At 41.7% G+C, this 15,915-nt stretch overlaps 2 protein-coding genes across 3 annotated transcripts in view; both read right to left on the bottom strand.

The window, feature by feature from the left end:
* The window catches only part of gab2 (GRB2-associated binding protein 2), a 48,647-nt gene extending 42,770 nt beyond the window's left edge, over window positions 1-5,877 (bottom strand). The window contains exon 1 of one of the 2 annotated variants that reach the window (XM_054795159.1): window positions 5,275-5,877. In XM_054795159.1, coding sequence (XP_054651134.1) covers window positions 5,275-5,346 — 72 coding nt within the window. In that variant the 5' untranslated portion in view covers window positions 5,347-5,877. The remainder of the gene's footprint in view (window positions 1-5,274) is intronic. The other variant, XM_054795158.1, reaches the window with a different exon arrangement.
* Window positions 5,878-8,103: 2,226 nt separating this feature from the next.
* nars2 (asparaginyl-tRNA synthetase 2, mitochondrial) lies at window positions 8,104-15,648 on the bottom strand. The gene is made up of 14 exons (XM_054794369.1): window positions 15,361-15,648; window positions 13,983-14,092; window positions 13,795-13,915; window positions 13,577-13,717; window positions 13,420-13,500; window positions 12,009-12,100; window positions 11,730-11,862; window positions 10,314-10,412; window positions 10,167-10,204; window positions 10,019-10,085; window positions 9,797-9,934; window positions 8,957-9,054; window positions 8,785-8,811; window positions 8,104-8,715 (listed from the first exon to the last, which is right to left on the bottom strand). Exons 1-14 carry the CDS (start codon window positions 15,511-15,513, stop codon window positions 8,571-8,573), a joined length of 1,443 nt encoding a protein of 480 aa, XP_054650344.1. The 5' UTR covers window positions 15,514-15,648; the 3' UTR covers window positions 8,104-8,570.
* Window positions 15,649-15,915: the final 267 nt, after the last annotated feature.

Here is a 15,915-nt window from a genome sequence, read left to right on the forward strand (position 1 = left end):
GGCAGCTGGCAGCGTGACACGGGCTGGCCGCCGTCATCCTTCCTTCCACAAGCAGAGAAGAGCAGCTACGAACTTCCCGATAGCATCAGTGTGGAATGCGTGCCGCCACGCTTTATGTGAACAGACACGTTTGTGATGTCACTTTTTTGTTTGTTTGCCGACAGCATCTGGATCCTGACGTGGGAACAGGAACAGGAGTGTTTACACGTGTGATTCATGTGGTGTACGCAGACCGACGCAGACGCGTTTACACTGTACACGTCACCAACCGACTTACTCACATGTGCTACATTTACACACGCATGCTCGTTTTCTGTCGCTAGCACGACTGCAACGTCTTCAGTCATACAAACATACAGACATTTTTTTATTTGTGGGTCAAACCAACCCATTCTTGCGTTTTCTCTGCAAAAATAGGCTGTTTTTGGCAGGAAACACATCTCATTCATATGCAAGCCCGTCTACGTCACTGAAAGACAAAAATATCCCAATGATGAATCAGAATTATGGGATAATAAATCAAAATTATGGGATAAGAAAGTCATAAATATGGAATGCTCATGTGCTGAGTGCCATGTGACTTTTTAAATCTCATAATTTAAACTTTCCTGTAACTTCGATTTTTTATCTCATAATTTTGACTTTTTATCTCATAATTTAGACTTTTCATCTCAGAATTATGACTTCTTTTTTTTTTTTCAGTGGTGGAAACAGGCTTCCATAGATTCACCCTCAGTGGGTAATAACTTATAAATAACCTGGTAACCTGGTGGAACCCTGGTAAGCGTGTTTTTCAGTTGACGTGGAAAACATCCACCAAAATGTTGCCTCAGTTTGCGTACATTTCCCGGTTAGCGTAAAATATGGCACACGTCTTGTCGTGTTATTAATACACTGCATGAGTCCAACTGTGTTCTTAATGTATTTTTATCAGCTTGTTAGCGTCCTATTTGCTTGCTAATACATGGACACAGGAAGTGGAAGCCAGCTCAGTTGCCTGTCTATGACATCATCAGCAGTTGCCTCTGTAGTTATTTGCTAGCTAACACAGTTACATCACAAAACATGTTTTTATAGTTTTCCATTGATAGTTTTAAATAAATAGAGCAACTTAAACACATATAGACAATGAATTAATATTTAAGCTTACTTTGAACTTCATTGAAGACGTGATTGTTAATCAACACAGACACCACCTTGGTGTTTTGCTATGAGTTATTTTTTGAATTGAATAATAGTGTTTCTCACCTTCTTTATCAAAATGCTGCCACTTGCAACTTTCTTCCATTTTGGATTGTTTTGCAGCCGTGAACAAAAGAAAAGCAGAGACTCGAGGTGAGGAACACTATTATTGAAGTGAAGGAATAACTCATGGCAAAACAGGAAGGTGGTGTCCGTGTTGATCTCGCTGCCGCATGGTGTCTTTGCCAACGATCACGTCTTCAATGAAGATCAACTTGTTTTCAGCAGGTAAAAGTATTATTGTAAAAGCATAAAAATATGTTTTTGGCTTCCTGGAAGAGATGATTTGGATTGACATGATTTCTGATGGGGAAAAAATGGATTCTATTAGCATCGGACATTCTGGAAGGGAGAATGTTTATATTATTTATATCCATTTATTCTGTGTGCCGTGGTATGAACCTGTTTTGAAATGGTTGTGTTATGTTTTATATGCCAACGAGCATACCGCCCATCCCCAGGGCAAATATGCAAATTAGACCTTGACGCCATCCAGCCCCACCCCAGCCCCACCGCCACATGGGAAACCCTACACATGACACATTCAGCTATGCCAACAAGGTGTTGTCAGCATGTAGCAGCGCTTTCCTGAGTCATTGTGTGTAGAAGCATGCGTCAGCGCTGCCTGCTAATCACATTAGTCAACTATTTGGAAACATCGGTGGCGGAGCGGCAGAGCGGCGCTCTAGCGTCAACATGTTGCCTCCCGGGCCTCAACGGCCGCCTCTGCCGTCTGACTCGCTTTGCATACCATTTGCATGCCCGCCTTGTTTTTGCATCTCCGGAACCTCGGCTGCCTTTAACCAGACCTCCGAGTAACACAAAGAGGTGAAATTATTTCAACCAGAAACGACTGATTAACAAAACAAGATCATGGATGGGACGCAGGGAAGACAGACTTAACACAAACCGCCTCACAAGTCCCAGACAGCGTGGCCCAAAAACACCCAAGATGTTGAATGATGCTACCCCGCATCTCAAACAGTAGATCATGCTTGCTTTTCTATATAGTATTTTAAAAAAACACCATCTTCTCATAAATACATTTAGTACAGTTCCCATAAACATTCTTAAAGGAAAAGTGCACTTTTGGAGGGAATTTAGTCATCCACAATCCTTATGCGAGACATGAACACTCATCTTTCTCTTTTCTGTGCGTTCTAAAACTATAAAAACAGATAAAAAGAGGCATCTAATTCATGCACGTAATGAGACACACCTATTCCACCCCCTAATAACACCCCCTATGTGCTGCCTTTGGGTATGACATCAGTAGATTTTTGATGAGGTGGATTTGGGAGACTGAAAGTCTTATTCCTGGCCAATCCTCCACTTAAGTCAATATTTACCTCTGCCAGGGAGGAGGTTTGCCTTGTTAAATAACAAAACAACCTGGCTGAAATTCCAAGATGTTTGGGGAGAGATTGCAGGAGAACCAGTTCCATGTTGATTCATGATGTGAGGAAACCTTCAGTTTGGACTATCTTTCACACAGAGATGCTGCATCAGTACGTCTGGCGTTTATTCCCCCACGCCTTTTATACAGTAAATAACAGGGGTGTCACAAGGCACTCACTTCACAAGACGAGACGACACACGAGATTGCATCCACGAGATTTTAACAATTTAACAAGATTTGACTCATTTCATTTCTACTAGGTTACATTCTTCTGCCCTCTGTGTGTATGCTAGCAGCCCCGCCTACACCCACCGAGACAAAGAGACTGTACGACTGACAAAAGGGCTCACACCGTTCATGTGGTTGTTCTATGGAACAAACTTGCTAAGGTGCTGAAAGCAATGCACGGAGTGTACCCTCTTCCTGCCTGTTGGAGGGAAACAGACACACTTGCACATGGCGATATATTGATTACCCACTGACTTTATTGCCATGATAGTATGACTTTATTCCCATAATATTATAACTGTATTCCTATCATATTATAACTTTACTCCTATAATATTTTGACTTTATTCCCATAATATTATAACTTTTCCCTGAGCTAATTTCCCAAAAGTGACAACTTAATTTTGTTTTGTTCATTTCTCATGATATTGACTTTTAGAAAAGAACATGGTTTTCTTTAATATTTCAACTTTATGCTACTAAAATGACATTATTTTTCCTCAGAATCTTAAAAGTCCATTCTGGCAAAATTGCAACATTTTTTCTCATTAGAATACAAGTTTTTTCTCTTCATGTTTGAACTTTATTCTTGTAAAATTACAGCTGTTTTCTTTCATTTATGATACTGTTGGGTTTTTTTTTCTTTCCAACTATTTCAACTTTCTTCTTGTAAATTTTCCTCTCGTAATATTATGACCTTATTCCCAAAATATTATAAGTTTTTCCCCAACCTACTTTTACAAAAATGACAACTGTTTTTCAAAGTATTGCAACTTAAAAAAAAAAAGCAATGTGTTTTTCTTTATTATTTCAACTATAGGCTCTGCTAAAATGACATTATTTTCCTCATAATATTACAAGTTTATTCTTGTAAAACTGCAATCTTTTTCTCATCAGAATGGAACTTTTTTTCTGTAAATATTTTGACTCTACTGTCGTAAAACTACTGCATGTGTGGCTTTACGAAATATCAACGTGGCAAAGTTGCATCCTTTCATTTTTCACTATGTGGCCCACGCTGGAGGGAACGGTTTGGACGCCCGTGGTCTAGAAACAAAACGAGGGGCTGAGCTGCAGCCCAAACGTCACCTAAGTCAGATGACAGCAATGGCGGCGGCTAAATGGCCCTGATTGTTCCCGCTCTGACGTTTTCGAGAGAAAGGAATTCCAGGCGGTTAGATGATTGCGTCCACACGTCTGCTCGCTGTGGACGTCTCATGACACTAAAGCTGTCTGCCTGCTGGGCTGTTGATGGCTTATTGGATGCGGGCGGGATGGAGGGTGGGAGGGATGGATGTATGGCTGTATGGATGGAGGGCCCATTATGTTATCTGCGGGCCTGCTGTTGTTTATACAGTGGGGCTAAGCCGGCGTCTTCCAACGAGGACAGTGGCTGTTCCACGCTGACCACGGTGGTCCCTGTGTAAATATTAGCCCACTAAGTGGAAGACAATGGGGAGGCAACACAGGATGAGTTGACAGGGACTAAAAGGGTGTATGGGGTGGGGTGGGGGGCGATGTACAGATGACATCATGGCAAAGTCAGCTCAGAGGTAACACAAAACCGTACATAAACATGGACAGCTGTATTTATAGATTGTCTCATTGCTGCGTCCATAAATCCTATTACGCCAGTGGCAGCCCCTCACCCAGAGGCTTATGGAAGCTTTATCAGGCTACTCAAGGTCCTCCCCCCCTCCAAAAAAATCAACAATGCCAGCATCCACTGCTGTGACGTGGATGGAAAACTGCTCCCGTCAGACGTGACCTCATCGTGATGGGATAACGTGCATGTGAGATGGTAGACAGCTGCAGGCCTGTTGTCATATGACCGACCGGACCCCTTCAACCCCCACCCCCGCCCCCGCCATCCATACTGGGTGGCCGTCTGTGTGAAATTTGCATGTTTATAGCAGTAAAAAAATGGATGTCTCTACTCCTGTGGGGATGTGTAAAGTGCTCCAGATGTTTGTTTTTTTTAGGGGAGTGGGCAGGGGGTGCACCTGCTACCACTTTAAATCCCCCCCAACCAAAACATAACAATAGGTACACCTGCATGATATAATGATTAGCCAAGTAAGTTAAACAATGTTTTTTTTAGTTATGTTGGTATGTGGGTAATAATGTGCAGTGGTGTATGACGTCTATTTCTAACATGTGATTACCTTATTTACTAATAGAAAAGTGCCATAGATAAAGGAGTTTCTTATTGTGGTTGTATTTTGCAGTGGTATACAATTGCACTGCATCATGCTGCGAGCGCTTTCTAATATTTGGGCTCACTAAATTAGGGAACTACAAGCTTAACAATGAACATATTGTTAAAGTAGTGAAGTAGTGCAAGTACATATAATGATATGTACTTGAATAATGTGTATTAAGATTGTTAGTGAAGATCCACTCACATATCTCCGCAGCTTCCTCTCCGGCGGGGACTTCCTCAGCCAGCCCTGCAGGATGACTTCTCCGCCGCTCATCTTGCCAACGAGTCCGCCTCTGGTGTCCCAACAGCGGCTTACAGTCGCAGGACGCCCCCGGTCGGCGTGTGGCTCTCTGCCATCCGACCTGAGGGAGGGACGGAAGGCAAAACGAGTCACGGTTCTCACACAGAGGGCGAACCCTGGCTCCTCCGCGGGGGAAGCTCGACTGATGCACCGCAGCGTCACGGGGCGTCTTTGGCTTGTTTTCCCTACTCGACACCACGCCCACCGCCGGGAAGCTGCCTGCCAAAGATCTCTTTTTAAAATAACACCATAACTCAACCCGTATATAGCATATAAACGTATATTTTATATTAACACTAGCACAAACTACAATCGTGTTTTAATTAATTCTACAACTCCCACAAGTCAACGAGAAGGAAACAGCATCATCTAGTGGTGGCTTGTCGTAAGTACAAGGCTTTCGTTGTCATGTTCTTAATCGGAGATGTACGTGTGTTTGTGCACACCTTGGGTTAAAAAGGACTGGAACAAATTAGGATTTGACCAACTGTACCTGTTGATTTGTCCTCATCAAATATCACGACATTACTACTACTACATCACTGCTATCGGGATAAAGGGAGCCACCTGCTGTGGCCCAGCAAGGTGCGCTGTATTCGGGCACACGCACACGGAGGTCTCTGGCAAACCTTTTGCACTTTTCAAACGCTGCGGTGCTGGCGTTTCAGGTGTCTGATAAGGTTTTTTGTGTCATTACGGAGCATTTGGTACAAGTGTAACGGATGGCAGCCAGCGCAGCTGTGGAAATGTATGTTGGTAAACCTCACTCCCTCCGCCGTAAAGGAAAACTGCACTTCTTTTGGAATTTTGCCCATTAACCACAATCCTTATATGAAACATGAACACATATTTCTTTCCCTTTTCTGTGCGTTCTAATGAGGGAAAGCAAGTGAGCATGAGCCAGCTAACATTGCACTACCTATTGCGACTACCAAGCAGGGCTGTACAAAATTCAGAATTGAATTGAGAGTGACCTCTAAATTCTCTAAATTCCAATTCATCTCCTGAATTTGGATTGTGATTGCAAACAGGAAGCAGAATTGCAATTAAAATTCCAATTGCAGGAAGTAGAATTGAAATTCCGTGAAATTCAAAGAAATGCATGATGCATATTTAAGGCGTATGTAACAATGAAGCCTTACAGTATATATTTAAAACATGAATTTTCTAAAAAATATTATTGTATGGACTTTATCTGCACAATACTTTATTGTAGTAGATAGGTAAGTGTAGTGATATTTTTTAATCACTGATTAACATTCAAAAAACCTACTCAGATAAAATCATTAAAATTTAAGATCATTAAAAGATAAGATCATTAAAATTTAAAAAAACTTTCAAATTGTGGGATAGGAGGATAGAACAGCACTTCGTAGTCAGGTACACAGTGGCGGAGCCAGAAATGTTTTATTGTGGTGGCTAAGCTGAGACCATTACTCACATAGCGGTGCAATAAGTTGATACCTGAATGGTCTACATGGCCAGTGGGGTTTCCGGAGAGTGACCGGGGTGGCCACGGCCACCAATGGCCGCCTCGTAGCTCCGCCACTGCGTTTAGAAAGTCTATTAGAGCAATTAATAGCTGAGCAGTGTGCCGAGGATGTTTTCAATCCATATTTTCCGGATTGTGCTCACCATCATGGCGGCCAAACCCGCAAAGAGCATAATACGGAAGTGGTGCCGATCGGCACTCCCACTTTAACTCTCGACTCCTTGGTTTTCATGCCCACTCATGCTGCTACAGAGAGCTTCCATTATTAACAGATTTATGTGCTGAATCATGCTTCAGAATTTAAGTCAAAGTCAACATAGTGAGAAAACTTGAACAGAACCGACCAAAGTAACCATGGAAAACTTACCTACCGCTTGCAGTTCATGCAAGACGCGGTTCTATCGACAGCTCCTCCACACGGAAAGTTGTGTGCTGCAGTGAAATGCGTCCAAGCGAAAACGGCTGAACTAATGTTGTGCACCACAGAGCCGCATTTGCCACGGCCACCGGAGGTACAGCTACAAATTCTGCCTTTACAAAAATGATAATGCTCACGCAGGTGTTGATTGAATATCATGACAGTTTTAGAAGACAAGTAAAGTCCAAACTGGCTGTTTTTTTACATTTCATTATTAAAAGTGGTTAACTTCTTTTTATGCTTGTATGATAATTAAGTATTAAAATGACAATAAGCCTTTGTCAATTATCTTAAAGGTTATTATACTGTTTTTAGGTTTTCAAAGGAACAGTATTTCACTTATTTTTACACTTGCCTGGCAATTAACAATGTCAGAAAATTACACAGCACCTTAAAAATTAAAATTGTATTGTTTTTACATTTTAATATTAACAGTGGTTAACTTATTTTTACAATGGTATGACAATTAGGTTAGTTGTTTTTTTTTAAATGACAGGAAGCTTTTGTCATTTTTTTTTTACATTTTCAATACTAAATATCAACAATATTTAATTCAGGGCACCCAATTTTTATTGGCCCATGGCACACTGTAAAAAGTAATAATAATAATAATAATAATAATAAAGGGGAAAATAGAGCAAAAAGGCACAATGTAAACAGATGAATGAGAAATGCTGATGCTAATAGCTAATACCAACATGATGCTTTGTCTTTGTCAGTTTACATACAATAATTTTTTTTAGCCTTTTGACAAAATTTTGAAAAATATATAAAAATATCAAAGTGGACCCCCACATCCTTTGATTTTTCAGTATGCGGCCCTCGGTGAAAAAAGTTTGGACACCTCTTTAATTTGTTTTGACACTTTTTACACAATTAAGATGTCGTGAGATTAAAACTTGACAGGATTGCTTATTCTCTTTTACAGCCTTAAAACATATCTAATAATTGTAAAAAAAAAATTAAATTGGCTACTTCTGGGATTTCACTAATGGCAGGCTATTTTGGGAGCCTATCCCACACGATAAATAAGGGAAGTGCTGGAGTACCTAATGTTCAATGTAACCCAACATATTCTATAAAAGTATTTCCACAGAGAAGCTATTTCTGTCATCTATTTTGGGCTCTATTTTGTCTCCTAGCATGACAATATCGAGCTTCCATGTCTAACTATTGCACAAATCTTTGCATCAATGAACATGACAGCAGCAAAAGCACACATTAGGACTTCAGATGGGGATTTACTGAAGCAATATCATGTTAAATATCAGAGGAAAAACACGTTACTTATAGAAGACATGAGTGTGAAAATCTGGGAAAAGGAATCACATCTTTGATGTTGTCCACTCCCAGAATGCACAGCAGGTATCGTTCAAACCCCATCCCGAAGCCGCCGTGCGGGACGGAGCCAAAGCGCCTCAAATCCAAATACCTGCAAGTGGAAGAAATGCCATCTGACTGTGACAATGTTTACATATGTCAGTAAGTGTTTTGTTTTTACCAGCTGTAGGTGTCTTCCAATCCCACCCTGGGAAGAATTGAATTTCTCATTATTCAGGAGTTCCAAAGAAAATCAATTAAATTATTATCATCATTCAGAAAAGTTGCCGTGGAGATGTTTCAACGTGACAGCATCATGACATCATACGACGGGGTCCTAAACGGGTTCTTACTCCTCCAGGCGAGCTCTCAGCAGGTCCAGCCTCTCCTCCCTCAGCGAGCCCCCGCATAGCTCCCCGACACCCGGCACCAGAAGGTCCACGGCGGCAGCCTGCACACACACACACACACACATCATCATCATCATCATCATCATCATCATACAACACAGCAGCACCTGATTCAAGGGTTTTGCAGCGAGGGCCACATTGTGAAAAACGAAATGATGCAATATAAATATGCTAAAAAGAGATATACTCTACAGTTCAAGAAAAAACTGCATCTTAGCTTTGTCATATAAATAAAAAGCAAATTTGCTCTTTTTTCTTGTTTTTGCTTTTGTTTTTTTTATTTCACAAATATTTCAATTTTTTTCTTAAATAATCTTCATAAATTTTTTTCACATTATTATGACTTTACAGTATACTTGGAATGTCCGTATTGGCTTTTTTGCCGATAACAAATAGGCCGATACTGTCAATTTCTGATTCCTGGAGCCTATCCCACCTGACTTCGGGCAATTGGCGGGGTACACCCTGGACTGGTCGCCAGCCAATTACAGGGCACATATACTGTAGACAAACAAGCATTCACACTCACATTCATACCTATGGACAATTTAGAGTCGCCAATTAACCTAAAATGCATGTTTTTGGAATTTTTGGAATGTGGGAGAAAACCTATGCATGCACGGGGAGAACATGCCAACTTCACACAGAGACGCCCAATGGAGATCTTCCCGATCTCCTGACTGTGTGGCCTATGCGCCTATTTTCTCATTTCTTTGTTTGGTTCTGATAATATTTGAACTTTTCCAAAAATAACTAAAATCATTGACCCAGCTTTGAACTGACCGTGTGCTCGGGACTGTCCCGGTTGTCTCTGGCATAGAAGGGTTTGAGCCGGTAGGGATAATCAGTGACAAAGACAGGACGCTCGCCGCAATGTTTCACTAGGTACTTCTCATGCTCCGTCTGAAGGTTGCAGCCCCACTGGACAGAAGCAGAGCGAAGGTCAAGGAGGCGGTCCGGATGAATGACAGCAAAGTTGGCGGGGGGGCGGGAAAAGGTACGCACGTTTGTTGGGAAGGTGAATGTCTGACAGCTGCGGTTTAGGATGTTTATGGCCTCGCTGTAGGTGATCCTGAAAGTGGATGGACTTCCTTTAGCATTTACAATTGATGAGCTTTAAGGAGATAAATCACACATGAAAAAAAAAACTTACACGTGGAAGCGCTCCTTCAGCATGGCCTCCACAGCATCCTTTCAGCAAGTCAGGGATGCAGTGGGAGGAAAACAGCGAGACGAAGGGACGACAAGTTGCCAGGCGGACTTGAATAAATAAAAAATAAAAGTGGTTTTGGGGACTCACCCTGTGCCCAGGTGTCACGTGCTTATGAAACACATCCACGTCATGAGCACAGCGGGCCAACACGTGCTCGGTGGTCCACCTGAACACGTCCTCCATGACCTGGGGAGTGAGGCACCGTCAATGATTGACAGTCTGACTCACTAACCATGCACCAGGACAAGCATCACACAGCTCAGCTGCTCTTTATGAAACCTGTAAAAATACACCTGAGGAACCTACATGCAGTGGACACATTATTATGATTAAAACAGTTGTTTTTAAATTAAATGTCACCAACCAAAGCCTATACATTACCTTTTTTTCCATTATCTGTTCCAGTTATTAGATGTTACATGTAATAGTTGTATTAAAATTATTATTTTGTTTTATTTGTATTTATTTTTGGAATTTGGTCTTACTTTACATCAGTGCTTCCCAAACTTTTTACAGTTGCGTACCCCTTCAGACATTTGACTTGAAGACGTGTACCCCCTACTGCTGCACACTTAAAAACATAAACCATTTTTACATTTCATTCAACTGAAACATTACACATGATTAACTGGTTAATTAATATTATAGTAAGTAATTCTCGTTCAAAAATTTGTATTGTGCATGGTCAAATTTTGATAAAAGTTTTACATGAGCACTGATAAATACATAAATTGTGAATTTCTTTTAGCTATGAATAAAGTATCTAAGTATTGGTCCTATATATATTTTATTTCAGCCAGATGTTGGGATCCTTCCCTATGAAGGGGTTGAACTTGAGCTTCACGTTTGTCCACTTGCAATCGCTGTGATTTAAATCCGCATATTAATTTGATACCAAATTGAAAGGGAAAGTAGAACAAACGTGAAAAAAACACATACAAGCAGCCATAAAACCTCATTTTCAGGGGAATCTCCATTCTCTCATCCTGACACGCACACACGTTGACAGGTTTTCACAATGCGGGGATTGGAACACCAATAAAAGTTAAACCTTCAAGATGAAACACTCGTAATACACAACATTCTGCTATGACTGTGCGCTCTGTCCTGTGAGGCGTTCAGGTGCGCTCGGAATTGTGACTGTTAGGTGCTAATTGTTTTTCATTTTTAACGTACCCACAATGACAGTGGGGGTACCCTGGGGGTACACGTACCCCACTTTGGGAACCTAGGATTTACATTATTGGTTTGGTGTATGTAAGACAGTAGACAACTGTTGTGTATTACTGCCCTCCTCAGTCTGTTCTTTGTATTGCACCTTCTTTCTAGAGTGCAGATATCTGCAGTGGAAAAATTCAAACAGTTTTTAATTTTTCTTTGGTTTCTGATAGATCATCAGATTTATATGTTAAATTTTAACATATAAATTGCTGCTTTTTACTGTTGAGCAAGAGTCAATGTGCACTGCCATTTCCCAGCGTGGGTGTCATCACACTGCTGTACCTTGGTGAGGTCCTGGATGGACTGAGTGAAGGCCACCTCCGCCTCCACCATGTAAAACTCGGCCAGATGGCGCCGGCTCTGCGAGTTCTCTGCGCGAAAGGTCGGCCCAAAAGTGTAAACTCTGGAAAATGACCTGCGGGCGTAATTATGAGAGAGACATTTGTGTGTGTGTGTGGGCGTGGGATCGTCCTTTGACTTTAGGCACTGTGCAGCAATGCAAAAGACATTTTTGAATTTTAAGAATTTAAACTAAGAAGGGAAAAAAAAAAAAAAACTGACCCTGACAGCACCTCCAAGTGGAGCTGTCCAGACACAGTCAGGTAGGCCGGAACCGAAAAGAAGTTCTGATCCTCACTCTCTGGGCAGGAAGGCTTGAGAGAAAGCAACAACATTCATTAAGTGCACACAAGTGAGAACCAATACAGCAGCATGGTTGTAAACGACCACAATGCACCTCACCCAGTTGGGTTTTCTCATGCATTCCAATCCATGCATGAATAAAAGCAGAGTTAAAGACTGTAAAAGCGCCACCTAGTGGGGAACTTGGTACATTACTTATCCTAACAATAAAGAAGGAAACGGTGGTTTCTCGCTACATCACAAGTTCCAACATCGCTCCCTCGCAGTTTTCCAAAAGGGATTAATTATTAAATGACTGCCATTTCATAGCTATTATGTCAAAAATATGTACATTTAATTAAATTGTACGTATTTTTTGCCCAAATTAAAAAAAATGAAAAGCATAAAAATGGCTAAATGAATTGAAATACAAACACACGCCATTAAGAGCATCAACCTGAGAATGTAGTATCCTACATTGGCCACTAGGTGGCAGTAATTGTTTGGTGAGACAAGCACCTGACTTGATCGTCAGAACAACAGGATTTTATTGCAGGTTTAAATGATCCCACAAAAGGCTCAACGACAATAACATAATCATCACAATAATAACATGGGCTACTGTTGCAGCCATAGCCCACAACTAGCTAAAACTCAACTCTGAACCCTCTGCTTCCCTACAAAGTAACCTGTCTTAAATGTCTTATTTCCTCTTATGATGGCGACTATATTGGGTAATAGGAGTGTAAAGGTGACTATAGGGGTGTTATTTCTCGTCTAAAGGGCTCTAATAATGTTTAAAAAAAAGTATTTAGAGGGTGGTAAACAGGTTTTCTATTTCTTAAATGTCTTATTTCCCCTTATTACATCTACTATATTGGGTAATAGGAGTGTTAAGTGTAAATATGGGTGTTATTTCATGTCTGGAGGGCTCTAATGATGTTAACTCATTCAATACCAAAGACCTACTTACGTACTTAAAGACGTTTTAATGAACCAGAACGCCCGATCCCAAAGACGTATTTATACGTCTTTTACATTTCTTTTTGCGCAAAAGGCAAAAAGAGGTAATGACACAAGTGCACGGTAGAAGATGTCACTGTTAGAGCAGTTTTAAGCCATAACAACGGCCACAAGGTGGCAGAAGTGCATTTGATAAGAGCTCGGCATGGTTCTTTTGCATGGAAATACACACTCGACAGCCAGGAGGAAGTGAACGAGCACAATTAGGATTACTTTGCTTTGAATTGTGCAGCCAAGTGTACCTAATGAGGTGTCTTGGGTGTGCATTTCACAATAAATAGCTATTAGACAAATGCAGATTCTTTTGAGAGCAGGAGTCATCTCTCACCTCAATTTGGAAGAGCTCGCCTGCCCCTTCACAGTCGTTGGAAGTGATGATGGGCGTGTGGATGTGCAAAAAGCCATTCTCCTGGCAGGCGGGGGAAAAGAGCATGCGTGAGTCTTACTCTGCGCCGTGATGGAGCCTCTGCACAGACGGGGCCCACCTTGAAATACGAGTGAATGGCTGAAGTGGCCTCGCTTCGTATCCTCAGCAGGGCGCTGAAGGCGTTTGTTCTGCCGCGAAGGTGCGGGAACTGGCGAATGTACTCCAGATTGTGCCGTTCTTTGATTTTAAATGGGAAATCCTGAAACGGGAGCAAGGCATGACAAGTTCCTGTGGGTTGAGGTCTTGCAGTTGGAGTACACCAACTGTGGTCCTTACCACACTGTTACATTCTCCAATGACGTGAATGTGCTCTGCTTCCAGCTCTACCGGCTGTTTTTGGTGCTGACTTTTCTTTAGTGTTCCTCTCACTTCCACGGCACTCCCGAACGTGAGCAATCTGCATTCAAGACAGGAACAAATACGTTCCGTGTTTTCCAACAGTAAATACATTTCAAAGTTCTTACGGGTCATTCAGCTTCGGACTGGCGACAATCTGCAATGACTGCAGGGAGCTTCCATCGTTCACATCCAGGAACAAATTTGCCTTCTGCGATCTGACAGAGCGAACCCAGCCCTGTAAAAATAACCATTTCTTTTATTTCTACTGAAGGATATTTAACAACATCAATCAAAACCAATGCAATGCAGCAAGGTGACTGTGAGACATTCAGGAGAAATGGGAAAGTTTGATAGCTCTCACACTCAGGATGTTTGTGCAATATTTTGGACATTTGGATATTATTTGCTCCAATTGTGTGAGTGCACATGGTGTGATGCATGAAGACATCATTAGAGTTGATAGAAATAGATAAAGTAGTATTGTGGAGTTATTCTGGGGTTGCGCTGGCCTTGCTCTCGCTTCTGTGCAGTCAGGCTGCTTGAAGTCCTGTCTGTGCAGGGTTGGTGGGGGTGAGGCCAGTGGGGCAGACAGGTTGCACCGCAACCTTATGACATTAGCTGCTTGCACATAGTTTACAACCATGCACCTTGATTGACACAAGCTCGAACCAATTAACTACCTACACAGAAATCACATACTGACCCACTTAGAAAGGACTACACACCTGTGGGTAGGCGTGTCTCAAGCTGAGCATTTAGCCTAGGATCTTGCTGGTTGTCATCACTGCCTGCTAATGTGAGCAGGAGTCCAGCATGCTGTACTTGTGTCATTTTCCAGACGTTTTTCACTAAAAGATTTAAAAGACCGAAAAGTGTCTCTTCTTGGGAAACCAACCCGGTCGTTTCAACATAAAATAGATGAAAAATGATGATGAAAAAGCAGTGAAAGCTTATCTCAGCGCCAGACAACGAAAATAATGCTTGTAACATGTCAGTTTGCCCTCTTACACCCAATCAGTGTGCATGAATACATTCTTGTATGCCTCCTCATCGTTTCGCTGCACTGTTTGAGCTCCATAACCAATTTTTCAGCCGGATTTTACGCCCTATTTCCGGGCTGTTAGAAGCTAGCTAGCAAGCCTCACTTCCAAGCCCTGCGTGGAGCATCGCTGGACATTCTTCCAAGTGGCTGCATTTCACATTTTTCAGTTCCAACACTGTTTTCACTTTTTTTTGTATAAATTGTGCTTCTTGTTGCTCACAGTGGAGCGTGTTTACTCGGCTCCATTCGACGAGAGCCACAGATGGTTAGCAAACGCCGAAAATTATGGCTTCTCGGCGTTTCCTGAACTTTTTTCCCCGTTATAATGGACTATCTTAGTAATAAAGTTACCAGGAATACCAGGAAGATTGTCCTCGTTGCAGCTAGCTTGAGGCTATGCAGCGTTCATCACAAATAACAATGCAATAAAAAACATGTGTTCATGTTGGATATCTACTTACTGATACTTGGATATCGGCTCCCAATGCAGAGCCTGAAATTGCCTCAGAAACTCTGAGCTTCCGTGGCGTCTTCTTTGAAAAGTGCCTGAGAGTTAACAATATTCGTCTGGACACAGAGGTGCTATAAAGCGTTTTTGCCGCAGCCCGGAGCATCTTAATAACATCCCGACAGCTAAAATGCACAGGTGGCGCTAACTTGTAGAGACATAAAAGAAGTTTAACTGCGATTTTAGTGTCTACTGCGTCGGCTGGCTCTGTTCGTTGACATTCACGTTTGCGACGCTTGACCCGCTCTCATTACTTCCTGGTTACGTCTTGCCCCCATTCGTCCGATTTGGTCACATGGGTGACGATAAAGCCAATCAGTTTGGAGGTTTCACAGCCACTTTGGCTACTCACGGGAGTTGTAGTTTTTCTTTAAATGAACCAAATCAGGAAAACATATTGTTCACACTTATCAGCGGTATAATACACGTTTTTACTCAGTGTAATTAATTTTAATTAATTGTTGTGTGCAGTACTCAACCAAACTGTATATTATTATTATTATTATTA

Source organism: Dunckerocampus dactyliophorus, chromosome 12 (assembly GCF_027744805.1).
Source record: "Dunckerocampus dactyliophorus isolate RoL2022-P2 chromosome 12, RoL_Ddac_1.1, whole genome shotgun sequence".
Lineage (NCBI taxonomy): Eukaryota > Metazoa > Chordata > Actinopteri > Syngnathiformes > Syngnathidae > Dunckerocampus > Dunckerocampus dactyliophorus.

Excerpts from the sequence above, each read along its gene's own strand:
- nars2 (XM_054794369.1), bottom strand. The coding sequence starts at position 15,513 with ATGCTCCGGGCTGCGGCAAAAACGCTTTATAGCACCTCTGTGTCCAGA. Across the intron at positions 10,205-10,313 it reads ACGTGACACCTGGGCACAGG|GATGCTGTGGAGGCCATGCT; the intron begins GTGAGTCCCCAA and ends ACTTGCTGAAAG. Across the intron at positions 8,812-8,956 it reads CTGAGAGCTCGCCTGGAGGA|GGTGGGATTGGAAGACACCT; the intron begins GTAAGAACCCGT and ends AATTCTTCCCAG.